This window comes from Alligator sinensis, unplaced genomic scaffold (genome assembly GCF_000455745.1).
Source record: "Alligator sinensis unplaced genomic scaffold, ASM45574v1 scaffold301_1, whole genome shotgun sequence".
Classification (NCBI taxonomy): Eukaryota; Metazoa; Chordata; order Crocodylia; family Alligatoridae; genus Alligator; species Alligator sinensis.
In genome coordinates, this window is record NW_005842035.1 from 1,474,176 (window position 1) to 1,486,657 (window position 12,482).

Sequence of the window (12,482 nt, forward strand, 5' to 3'; positions counted from 1 at the left end):
GGCCCGAGTGGTCAAGGGCAAATGCCAGAGTCCAGCTCCCGCCCCCGCCGGGCACACAGTGTGTGCCCGCTCCTACAATGAGCTCATTCACTGGGAGGGGAGAGGCTGGGGAAGGGTGAGGGGGCTGAGCGGTGCCCAACCACAGTCTCGGCCAGCGCCGCTGCGGCACGGGCATCCAGTGGAGGCTGCGGGGCTCCCCCCGGTCAAGGCTGGGCCTGGGATGGACAGACCACGGCCACGCTGGACTGGGGTGGCTGGCGGCATGGGGCAGGCCCCTCTGCTTGCCCCCACCCAGGTACGGCCCCAGCAACATGCAACGGGCTTTTCTTTACCCTCTGGTGTGGTGGGGGCGGGGATTGGACCTACTCCTCTTAACCCAATGGGTATAGGGTTCCCATTGTCTCTGCCCCAACTACAGGGGCTTCCAGCCCTGGGCAGAAGGAGGGGAGTGGGTCCGTTCTCCTTGGCCTGTTCTGCTCTCAGGGCTATGGTGGAGGCAGCTGGCCCCAGGACCTTGAGGGATCCAGAAACAGACTCCCACGCGGTTGCTCAAGGTCCCCTCCTCTCCCCAGGGCCGCGGAGCCCCCATGGCTTGTCCAACACGTTCTTCCTCCCACCCCTTCGTGGCGTGCTCCACCCCAGAGGTGGCCGCATGCCTGTGGCTGGCTGGGCAGGGCCCAGCAGCTGGATAGGGAAGGGGAAGCTGCGGCTGCCTGCGACTGTCCATCCTCCCCTCCGGCGTGGGTAGCAGCCCAAGAACGCGCCGCACTTCTCTCCTTCCTGTTTGCCTTGGCACCTGGGTGGGCGCGACGTGCGCGTCGGAGCCCGGGCGTTTCCTAGCAAGCGGTGCAGGCCCTTGCTTGTACCCTGCGGGCTGAGCTGGACGGGGGGGCAAGATGGTGACAGTAGTTGCCCTTGGGACTTAACCCCCTGCTCTGCGTGCGAGGGGACGTGGGCACTGAGTGACACGAGCTGCCCCTTCCCCAGAAACCCCTGGCTGCCCCCCCCCCAGCTTGGAGGAGGTGAGCTCTCACACTTGTCCCCCTTTTTTCTTGCAGCATGAGACTGCGGACGTCGGCTCCTCTGTGATCCCTTGCTCCATGGATGGGGCCGTTGGCTCTGCCCTCGATGACTGTGCTGGGAGCCGCTGCACCAGGCCCAGGTGGTTGTGGGCTGCCACGCTCTGACCGGCAGTGAAGGCTGGAAGTGAATGGGCAGTGACTAGAGGCCAGTTTTGGACGCGACGCCCCTCCTATCACCCTCTCCTGACACCACACACCTTCAAGGTCTCTGTGGGGAGACTGAAAACAGACTCCCTCTCCCCAAATCCACCCCCCCCCCCCCCAAAAAAAAAAAAAAAAAAAAAAAAGGCTGCTTGCTGTGAGAAGACCCTGGAGAAGGCTGGATGGAGCCGCAGCCTCCACCTCAGGTAGGGACCACGGCGCTGCTCCTGCACCAGATGCAGGGACCATCTCTGCTGGGCCTGTGCCCAGCAGCTGTTAGTGCAAACGTTGGGTATCGTGCTCTCTAGGGCGGTCGTATGGGGGAGATGGATTTGGGTTTCAGTGGCTCCGCTGCAGTCTGGAGTGACTTTGGATTGCCACCGTGTCACTGGGAGCAAGATCAGCGCCCCTTGGGGTGGCGGCATCTCTCTGGCCCAGGCTGATTCCCGGCTTCCTTTGCTGCAATCCTGGGTGTGTAGCTGGAGAGGCCACCCCTGCCCATGTGCTCTGCTCCGTGCCGTGGGTCGGCATCTGCCTGGAGGTGGGTGAGCCATGGTAGTGGCACATTGGCATCTCTGGCACAGCTCCTGCCATCCGGTCGTGCATTGGGGTGTGCGCTCTCCCGTGGCCCCTGAGGCCTGACCCTGCCCTCCCAGGCCTGCAGCCTCCCTCCCCATCTCGGGGCTGCAATGACTGGGTTCGGGCTGTGGCTGGGTGTGTGGGACCGCATCCCAAAGAGGGTGCTCAGTGCCTCCTGGTGGCCAATTGAGACCGTGCCCATCCCGTGCTGCCAGGAACGGGGCGCTGTGTGCCTCTTGCTCCATACCCCTGGCAGCTGTCAGGTCTCCAGCCCCTATTCTGGGGTTTCTGTGAGAGTCGCCGCTGTCTTCGTCCAGGAGCTCTGGGTGCAGGGAGCAAGCTGGGGCGCTCGGCAGGGGGGAGATGGTGTTGGCAGCTCCTCCATTTGGGCGAGCTTTCCAACCGGTCCTGACTGATCAGCGTGTTTAACCAGCTGTTCCAGCTGGGTGCCGGCTCCGGCTGTTCCCTCCTGCCCGCGCTGATTCCTTCGGCTGTTGTGGGCGGCTGACATGCTGACCTTTGCTGCCTGGTGTTGGAAGAGCAGCCCTGTGGGTCATAAAGCCCATACTGCCAGCAGCTGATGGAGATTCCCCTTAGCTCAGAAGGCAGGTTTGGGCTTTTGAGCAGAATTGGGGTCTGTGTCCCTTCTCTGCCCTTGCTAGAGGGCTCAGACCACCCCTAAGCTGCACAGTGCCAGCCCTAGACTGCTGCCTCTCCTTCACAGCCAGCCCTGTTGGCTTTTGTGGCATCCATAGCTGGCAGGGGACTGTGGCATCTCACCCCAGAGGTGGCCGCATTCCAGCAAGCTAAGGTTTTGGTGCTTCCCTCCGCCATCTGCCTCTTGCATCTGCTGCCACGTCCTGGCCCCTAGTCCTTCCGTCCCTTAGGACCGAGGAGGCCCGTGACTGCCTGCTTCCCAAACCACCCGCAGAGTCTCAGCTAGGTCTGCTCACCCTGCAGGAGACTCACAAACCCTCCTCATCCCCCAGCATCCAGCCTCCAGCACCATGGCGGGGATGGGACTCCACCGGGGCTTGCTTTCGACTTCATTGCGTGCAGGGGGCCGGTGAGCGACATCCTTGGAGGCAGAGGCCTGTGGCCGCCTCTCCCTGCTTCTTGCAAAGCCTTCAAGGGGCTCCGAGGCCAGGACGGTGTTGCAGCTGACGCTGCTCTTGGGAATGCGCCATGCCCCCTGCTCCCTGCCAGTGCAGGGTGACTCGCTGTGGGCGGTACAGGGGCTAGGATGCACAGATGAGCTATTCCGATCCCGTCCAGGAGAGGGCAGCATTGTGTAGTGTGAGAGCCGGGGAAGGGACAGAGCCCAAGCCAGGGCAGGGGTCTCTCCCCCTCCACCCTTCTGGGCCGTGGCCCCCTCTGCTCCGGCAGAGCTGCTGTGCTGTGGCCTGCCACACTCGTAACATGACCCCGGACCTGCCAGCTCTGTGTTGGCGCTCGCTACCGGCTCACCCGGGAACAGGGGCGCCAGGGCTGGACTCGCAGGGTGCGGAAGCGCCCCTGCAGCATGCACATAGCGGGGTATATCATAAGACGGGATCCCCAGAAGAGCCCTGTCCCCTGCCATGGGGATGCCCCCAGACTGACACCCCGTTGCTGGGGAGGGGGTGACACGTGATGAATCCCGTTGTCTCCAGGCAGAGCAGGGGTCTGCGGCGACCAACCATGGGGCTGCCGTGGCTGCATGGCACGTCTGCAGCTTGGCATCTGGAGGGGATTTGGGGGAGGAAAGCAGCTTAGGGGCAGGGATTGAGCTTGAGCAGGGACAGCCGGGCTCCTCCCCTCCTGCCCAATGCCAGCTCCCAGGACCGAGTTCGAAGACTGGGGTGGAGGAGGCTGGTGCATGCACTCAGAGCTTGCCCCCTTCGGGCTTCCCAGAGCCGGGGGGCTCTGAGGCTGGCTCCCAGGGTGCTGAGCATGGACTCATTCACCCCCAAAACCTGCCCTTCTCCTCCCACCCAAGCTGGGAAAGCTCAGGCTGTGGGTGCCCGGGTGGTAGGAGCAGCCCCGGGGCCTTGCAGCAGGGGCTCTGGTTAATCATTGCCATGGCGCAGAGCTTCGTGATGCATTAACAAACTCCGGTATCGAGTGGGGAGATGCCAGAGCCATGGGGGAGGGGGATACTGGGGTGGTTGAACACCAGCCTGCAACCGTGGGGACCTGGAGGGGATAGCAAGGCCCCCCTGGCACTTCCCCACTCAGCATCGTGTCCTCAGGTGAGCGCTGGACACCCTGGCACCGGTTTCCTGGCTGCAATGGCGTGTCCGTGGTGTATCGGGGACAACAAGGCCCAGGCACCTGGCTGCCTCCGAGCTGTCATATGCGGACAGGCAGGTCCTTGGCACGTGCCCCATGGGAGGGCCAGGAGGCTGGATCTGGGCCCATCCATGATCCAGGCATGCCATCGGTGGCACGATGCACACAGGTGCAGAGCCTCATCCTCCTGCCAGCTGCGCCGGGGGAGCCAGGCCGGGACAAGAAGCCTCCCCATGCCTGGCTTCCCACACGCGTGTGCGTGTGGCCCATGGGGCTGGGCACGTGTGTGCAGGGCCGGCTGGAGGAGCCGCCCGACCTGCCTGCTCCCCGGGGCGTGTGTCACTGAAACTCAGGCCGGCTCCACCCCTGCTCCCGCGGGCTCCCGGGATGAATGCTCCCTGGGCAGCAAAGCCGGTGAGCTCACTGCCGTGTGACCGGTCAGCGGGGCAGGACGGTGTCCGAGCCAGCCGGGATGCAGGAGGTGAGTGGAGGCACCGAGCCCACCTCTCGGTCTGTGCGTCTGTCTGCTGCGCTGTCAGGGCCCTGCCAGCCCCCTCCAACAAGGTTATACCAGGGGGGTCGAACATGAATCTTGCTGGGGTGTGTGGCCATTCCCCCGTGCTGGGGGCAGGGATGGAGACCAAAACCGAGAGGCTTGTTGTGGGGGGAGACCTCTCTCGTGGGGCAAAGACCCAGGGGGGGCAGGAAGCTGGGGGATTGCAAACCCACTCCGTGCCGGGGTGGAGACGAGGAGACTTTGGGCTGCGTGTCTGCTCGGCATGGAAATGAATCCCACCATTGCCAGCCGAGCTGGGGGCGCGCACATGCGTCCTCCCCTGCCTTTGCTCGCCCCTCTTTTTGCGAGGTCTGGACAGCGCCCAGCATAGCACGCGTGTCAGTCACCGCCTGCCTCACATACCGGCGTGCTGACACACGTGTGCGTGTGGGCAGGAGGTGCCTCACGAGGTCGGGGCCGTGGGGCTCTTCCCCGCCCCGGCGGATGAGCTCAGCACCCTGGCACGACGGGAGGAGCTGAGGCCACGTGGAGCCCCGGGCAGGGAAGCCAGGTCACCTACTTCCTCTGGCTGGCTGCTCCACAGACCCAGCCCCATGGGGCACTCACCGTGTTACCAGCGGGGTGACCGTGGGGAGGTGAACAGCCCTTGGGCTTGGCTCTTCCTAAAATCCTCTGGGGGAAGACCCCAGTTGTCCCCTTCCCCTGTAACAAGTTCATCCCCAGCCCTCCTTTGTGGGGTCTGAGCGCTTAGGGATGGGTAAGACCCTTTCCTGCTGGCATTGCCCATAATGGCACTGGCGCCCCTCCAAAGGTCCCTGGATGCTGGGCGACTTGTGGAACCCCAGGGCCAGCTTGGGGGAGGTTGCATGTGAGCCTTTGGCCTCGCTGGGCCAAATCTGGGCGCTGCGGAGCTGGCCCGGATGGGCTGGGATGCAGACCAGAGCCCCTGAGCGCCTCCCCACCCCCAGGTCCCAGCACTTCCTCCCCTGCCCGACCTGGAGCCGTCAGGCCAAGTCACTTCCTACCTGGGAAGGTGAGTCAGGCTGAGCGGAGCCTGGAGACAGGAAGCAGGGGAGAGGGAGCAGCCCATGCTTCGCCTCGCGGGGCCCGGGGAGCTTTGCAGAGACAACGACGGCTGCCACGGGTCTGAGTGTGGTCTGAGTGGCACGGGGCTGCCGTGGCACAGGGCTCACACCTGGTGCTGGCGGGGTCCGAGAGGCCCGGTGGTGGAGCAAGGAGCCTGGTAATCTGTGGCCAGCCCCGGCTCGTTCGAACCCAGGCAGGGATGTGGGGGACGGTCGATTAGCACCCATGGCACGTCTGCGTTGAGTCCAGGGACTCAGCTGGGAGGAGGCAGTGCTGCCCAGTGGGTGCAGCAAGGCACGGCACCCCACGAGGGGGGAGAGGAGGCAGGGTTGCCCTGATGAGACGAGACCACCTGAGGCAGGATCTGACCGTGCAGACCCCCTGCCCAAACCATCTCCCCCCAAGCCTGGCTGGGCTAGCAGGGGGCTGCGGGTCAGGCCTGGGGGGGTCCGTCCTGCTGGGCCAGGGGCAGGAACGGGGGAGCTGGGAGGGGTGCTGACTGGCTGTGGGTTGGGGTACCGCCGCGGGGGGGGCTGTGGGCCCGGACTTGGCCTGACAGCCCCCTTGCCCCGGCTGTTGAGAGGCACAGAGCCCTATACAGTGCCCCCCACCCCCGTCGGACACGTACACACGTGTGCCCACACATTCCTGTGCGCGCCTGGGGCTGAGCTAATGGGCTGTGCTAATTGTGCAAGGAAAGCGGTGGAGCGGGAGAAGCAGAGGCTGCGTCTGGGGGCTGGCAGAGCCCAAGGGACGCCGAGACCATCCCAGGGGCACGAGGAGGGTCCTGGTAGCAAGGTCCAGACCAGGGAAGTGGGGCAAAAGGTTTGTTGCTGGGAGAAGGGAGCATTTTACCTCCATTTCCTTAAGCCCCCACAGCAGGCGCAAACATTGGCATCCCTGGGTTACAGGCGGGGAAACTGAGGCACAGGGTGAGCTCATGAGACCACCCTGAGTGGCAGGAGTCCTGGGTTTCTTGCCTTAGGTGTCTTTGGCCCCCAGGTCTCAGTGGGCATTCAAGCAGCCTGACCCGTCCTTCTTGCCCTCCATGTGCCAGAGTCAGGTGTGCATGGACCCGCCGGCCCCAGGAGACATCGCAGCATGCTGGGCACCATCCTGCCCCGCTACTGGGGGCACGGGTGGCGCGGGGCATTTCTCAGTGACTGCAGGGGCTGTGGCACCGGGTCAGGCTCGGGCGGAGGGCAGCTCCGAGACCCCAAACTCTTCGTCATGGAGAGATGGGCATCACCGGGGCACAGCAGGAGATGCTGGCACGGCTGCCTCCTCACGGTGACAATCTGGCTGCTTAATCTCTAAACTAACCCTGGCACCAATTTATTTATTGATTTCCCCCGCCCCGTGCAGCATCTGCGTCAGTGACCAGAGCGCGTCTGCTACAGGGGGGCACCCAGCCCCCCAGAAACCCCTCCCCAGCACAATCTGGGGTCTTACTGGGGGGGTCTGTGGACGGTGGCCAGCCCAGCCCTGCCTGGCCGTGAGTTTGGAAACGAGGGCTCCCTGTCCGTGTCCCCCACCACCCGCTACCAGGCAAAGGGAGGGCTGGCACCCGTATGCCAGGTCGGCGCAGCCATCTTCCCGGGGTTCCCTTCCCCCTCCTGCGTTTGGATGGCGGAGAGGCCTGGGAGCCGGCGTGGGGAGGGGGAGCTGGCGCCGGGAGCATGAGCAGTGCAGGGATGCTTTCCCAGCCAGCCCAGGATGCTGCTGGCTAGCCAGCATCTCTCCTCCCCTTGCAGGCAGGGGCTGGGCACGGTGACGCTGCGGCCTGGTCTTGCACCTGCCTGGAGACGGGGCCGCTAGCTGCAGCCTCTGCGGCTCTCCACCCGCATCCTGCCAGGGCAGGGGGATCTCCGGGCCTGGCATCGCTCTGGGTTGCAGGGGGAGGCCTCCCCGGAGAGGGATGCTCCCGCATCCCTGCAGGGATCTGGCTGCCGGAGGGACAGCAAGCTGCTGAGGTAGGACCACAACGCCCGGGCCGGGGGAGCCGGCACCCTTGGGCCTGGGTCACCTTCACCGTTCCTTGCCTCCGGCACTGCAGCAACTTTCTGCCATGTGACCGCGGAGCCTGGATCCATCCCTGCTCCATCGCTGGCGCCGGCCCCGCAGCCATGGGGGAGAAGTCGGACTACCAGCGCTTGGGCAGCGCCGAGGAGGACGACGAGGCCTTGAGCGCCCGCCCCGCCACCTTCCCGGAGGGCGCCGGGCGCAGGTCCCCGCGGCTGCTCAATGGGAACTCTGGGCCTCCACAGCAGGAGATGCCACTGGGCGGCCAGGCAGCGCCGGACCAGAGGGTCAGTACAGCGGGGCCACGCGGGTGCTGGGTACCAAGTGGGCTCGTTCGTGGCTACTTGGGGTCCCCCGTCCCGTTGCGCCTTGATCGCAGCAGCATCCTGGGGGCGTTGTGGGGTGGGTGGTGGTACACAGGTCTAAAAGGTGCCCGTCACCCTCAGTGGCAGCTCTTGTAGGCCTGGAGCAGAGCAGGGCAGGGCATGATGCCCCGGCCCCCCAGGGCTTGGCCTGCCTGCAGTGGGCTGTATTGCAGGGGTGGAAAGCATCGCTGTCCTGGGAGCACAGCCACATGGGAGGGCCGGGAAGATGAGACATGCATGCTCAGCTGCATGGTCTATGCTGTTTTATATCAGGGAAACTGAGGCACGGCACGGGGAGGTGGCTGTGCTGAGGCCACGAATGAGCCCATGGCACGGGGGTGCAAAGCACTGCAGATCCCAGCTCTTAGGCCTGCTAGGAACGGCTTGAGAAGTGGACATGCAGCTCCCCGGGGACTCTGCCAGCAAGCGCTGAGCAGACCTGGGAGACCTGCCTGCCTGCACAGACCTCTCGCCCACAGAGATCGGGCCGTGCCCAGCAGTCGGGGCTTGGCACTGAGCAGCATGATTCACTGGGAGGAGGCTGGGGGCTGGAGGAGCAGTGGCCTTGGCAGGGGGACATGGGGCTGAGATAGCAGGGGTTCGCAGCAGTGGCAAGGCAGGGAGGGGCGGGCAGGGCCGGGCATGGGCAGTCAGAGGCTGGAGGAAGGCAGGCACTTAGGGGTGAGGGGCAGGGGCCAGGTGTGATGGAGAGGGTGATGAGGTGAGCTGGCAGAGCTGTGCATAGACAGCCCCGGGGCAGGGCCTGGCATCACTGTCCCCTTGCGGATGACGGGCCAAGCTCAGGCCAGACCCCTGACCCCAAGGGGAGCAGGGCCGTGGCGGGTTGGGGTGGGGCACTGCAGGCCCCTGGTACTGAAACTGCCCCAACTCCATGGGCAGCCCCCCCATAGTGACCCCAACGGTGGAGGGGCATGCAGGGTGTCCCTGAGGGGCCAGGTATATGCAGGGCACGCTTTGGGCAGGCGGCTGCCCTGCAAGACGCCTTGGCTTATGCATCCAGCTATGGCCCAAACTGGGCTGAATCATGCTAGAAAGCATCATGGGTTGGGCAGGTTTCCATGCAGACAGATCCTGGCGATACCCCCCTATCTGTGCTAGGCCAGAGGTAAGGGATGCCTGGGCATGGGACTCTGCTGGCAGGCAGGCACCAGGGCCCCGGGGCAGGGATCGGGGCTTCCCGACGGGACATCTCCATCTTTCGGTGACCACAGTCTTTCCATGGGGCTCCCCTCGCAGCACCCTGTGCCCAGGTGGATGGAATGGGGAAACTGAGGCTGACCCCTGCACCCACAAGGGCATCACTAGGGGCTCATCAGATTCGAACCCTGTCCCCACTGCGCCTTTGGGAAGAAACCTCCCGGCTGCACGGAGGGGAGAGAACAGCCCTGCCCCCCCATGCTGAGTGCGGTGGACTGCCTGCTCCCAAGAGAGGGAAACTGAGGCACGGAGGGGCTGCATGGCTGGACGTAGCTTATGCAACGTGCATGCTCCAGCAGTCCCTGTGGCCTTGTCTGGCCAAGTGGAGGTGGGGTGGGGGATTGGGAAGGCATTTTACCCCAGGGGCAGATCCGCATGGGCTGCAGGGGTTTTGCCTTCCTCTGTAGCAGGGAATGTGGCTCTGGGCATCTTCGGCAACAAGCCTCGTAGTTGCGTGGCAGGCTTGACCGTGCAGTTCTAGGGACCGGTCGGACACGGACGTGCCTGGGCTGCTTTGGACGGGGCCGATCCTGCCTCTAGCGGGGGCCTGCACTAGCTCTCACCCTCCGATGTACCCGGCTTTGCTGCGACTCCTCCGTGTCTTTCCTGGCACTCCCTGAGCTGGCTCGGGAGCCGTCCTCTGCATATGCAAGCACCCGGCGATGCAGGGGGACCTTCTCCCCTTTGGGTGTGGGCGTCAGCCCCTCAAGCAGCCTCCAGCCCTGCCGCGCTCTCATGGAGGATGCCCTGTGCCGCGCTGCCCTCGCTCAGCTCCCTGCATGGCAGAGTCTGGCAGCGCCCTGTGCCTGGCGGCTGTGCCAGCCCCTCCTCGCGCCTCGGCTGTGCCCGACATGTCAATGAGACGCCGGCAGCTGCAGCCCCTAATTGGGGAAGCAGGACACACCTGCGCTTGGCCTGCCGCCCGCTTCACTTCCTTTCCCACCGCCCTGGACAGACAGGCCCTGTCTCTTATGGAGCCCAATCCTGCCCGGGGCTGTGCAGGCTTGAATCCCATCACAAGCTGTTGCAGGGACACTCTGTGCACCGCCATGTCCCTTCTCTGCCCGCCTGGCTGAGCGTGGCAGCCCCAGATGTCTCGGTACATGACCTTTGGTGCCGGGGGGCTGTCGTGCCTCCCCGTTGCCTGGCCGTGAGTGGCTGGAGGGCGCCTGGGGAGAAGGGAAACCCATAACCTGGGGCACAACTGCCCCTGTGTTTGGAGCACACGCGCGTGTAACCAGCTGCTGTGCGTGGCCTCCATGGGGGGGTGGGGAGGGAGGCTCTCCACCAGCCATCACGTGGATGCCATGACCTGAGCGTGATGGGCTGCCTGAGTTTGCAGAGAGCCTGGGCCTTACCCTAACCAGCTCCAGGTGGTGGAGGGGGCACTTTAACCCTTTCATTGCTTACCAAGGTGGGCAAGAAAGCATCTGTGCATGGCAGGGCATACAAAAGGGGGGCAGAGGAGATGCATGCATTGAGGTCACCAGAGGGCAACGGTGCCCTGTGTTTTAAGGGGGGGGTTAACCCTGCTAGGCTCCTTATTTAGGGAAGGGACATCCGGGCCAGGCAGCCCGGCACAGGGGCCTCTTGGCCTCGGCTGGTTTTGCAAGCAGGGGTCCCAAGGGGGCTGTGAGGAGGAGGAGGGCAGGTCAGGCCGGGGTCTGACCGCCTCCAGCCGCCCGCGGTCTCCTATCTCTCACGCCACGAGCAGCCTCCATGGAGCTCCGGGGCCGCGCGTTTGTCCAGCTGTTCTCCCCGGGGACCCGCCGGGACCCGGTGCTTCCCTGCTTGGCGCGGGGACAGCCCTGTGCTTTGGGACGCCCCAGGGAGCCGCGGGAGTGCAGGGGAAGCGCGCAGCCCTGTCCCCGCCAGCCCGGGCCAGCTGTCAGGTGCACTGCACAGGAAGCGCTATGTGGAGCTGCGGCGCGCGGCCAAGCCCCTGGGCCCCGCGTGTTCATGAGATCTTGGCGATGCCTCCAGTTGTGGTGTGGGAAGGGGCCAGGCCTTGGTAGGAGAGGCTGCCCCCGGCTCCCTGAGCTCAGCATTGCTCTGTCACTTGGAGCCAGCGTTTTACCCCCAGCCACCGAGGGGGAAGGGCTGTTGGCCCCCACAGCCCACCCCGCTGGCCCCGCTTGCTGCTGGGATATGCCTGGCTCTGAGCAAGCCCCCCAGCTCTGCAGCGGGAAAAGTGGGGTGACACAGATGCATCGAGAAACAGGATCTTGGCTGGTCCTGCTCTCCCTGACCCTGTGTCCTGGGGAATCGGCTCCGGGGCTGCCACGGGTCACATCTGCCCATCAGCGAGCGTGCAGGCATGGCCACCTCGGGGCTTCGGGCACATGCCCTGTGCTAAGCAGAGGGAGAAGACCTCCCTGAGGCCTCGGGGGACATGGGCATTCCCACCTGCCTGCCCTGCCTCCGGCCGCTGCAGGTAGCGGGACTGCCCCGGGGTCCAGGGCCTTTCAGTGCCGCATGGGGCTGGGGCTGGGGCTGGACACGGGACTCACATCAGTCCTTGCTGGGCTCCGAGGCCGTGCAGCGTGAACGCGGGTGACATTTTGCAGGTAGAGACGGCCGTGCTGATGGGACACTGCTTGTGCTTTGCGCATGCCCATCCCCAGGGCGTCTGGGCTTGGAGGAGCCACGTGCTTTGTATACAGAGGGATTCCCCGTGACCTGCCCATTGCAGGCTCGGGCTTTTCTAGAGGGACGGTTGCAGACCCAGCCCGGTTGCAGACGACTCCCAGGCTCCAGAGCTTGAGCTGAGATAGCCGGGCCTTGCGGCGCGGCCACGGCAAACTGGAACCGTCCCCCGGGAACGCTCGGTCTGCAGCTCGGATATCCAGGTCACCGGGCTGGGCTATGCCCCCCGTCCCTCCCTTCCCCCTCCCGGTGCAAACGAACCGAGGGCAGCAACGCGATCTCCGTCCGCGTGTGCACGGGGCGGTGGGGAGCCCGGGTGGAGAACGGGGCGCCGAGGAGCACGTGAGAGAGGCCGGGAGAGCGGAGGAGACTGAGGAGCTGTTTGAAATCCCAAGCAAGAGGCCCACAGGAAACAGACTCTCCAGCCCGCAGTTAAATCTGACCTCTTGGCTGCCGATCAAAAAGCGTTCCCTGCGAATACCATAGCGTCTCTGTTCCAGCCAGGCGGGCAGACGCGGGAGTGAGGGGTGGGAGCAACTCGCCACGGGCCGGCGC

The 12,482-nt window shown here is 65.1% G+C and overlaps 1 protein-coding gene across 1 annotated transcript in view; it reads left to right on the forward strand.

Annotated features, from left to right (window-relative positions):
- Positions 1-4,608: 4,608 nt before the first annotated feature.
- Positions 4,609-12,482, forward strand: part of TNK2 (tyrosine kinase non receptor 2) — a 37,042-nt gene continuing 29,168 nt past the window's right edge. Inside the window, 1 exon segment of the mRNA XM_025202707.1 lies at positions 4,609-7,985. Coding sequence (XP_025058492.1) covers positions 7,803-7,985 — 183 coding nt within the window. The 5' untranslated portion in view covers positions 4,609-7,802.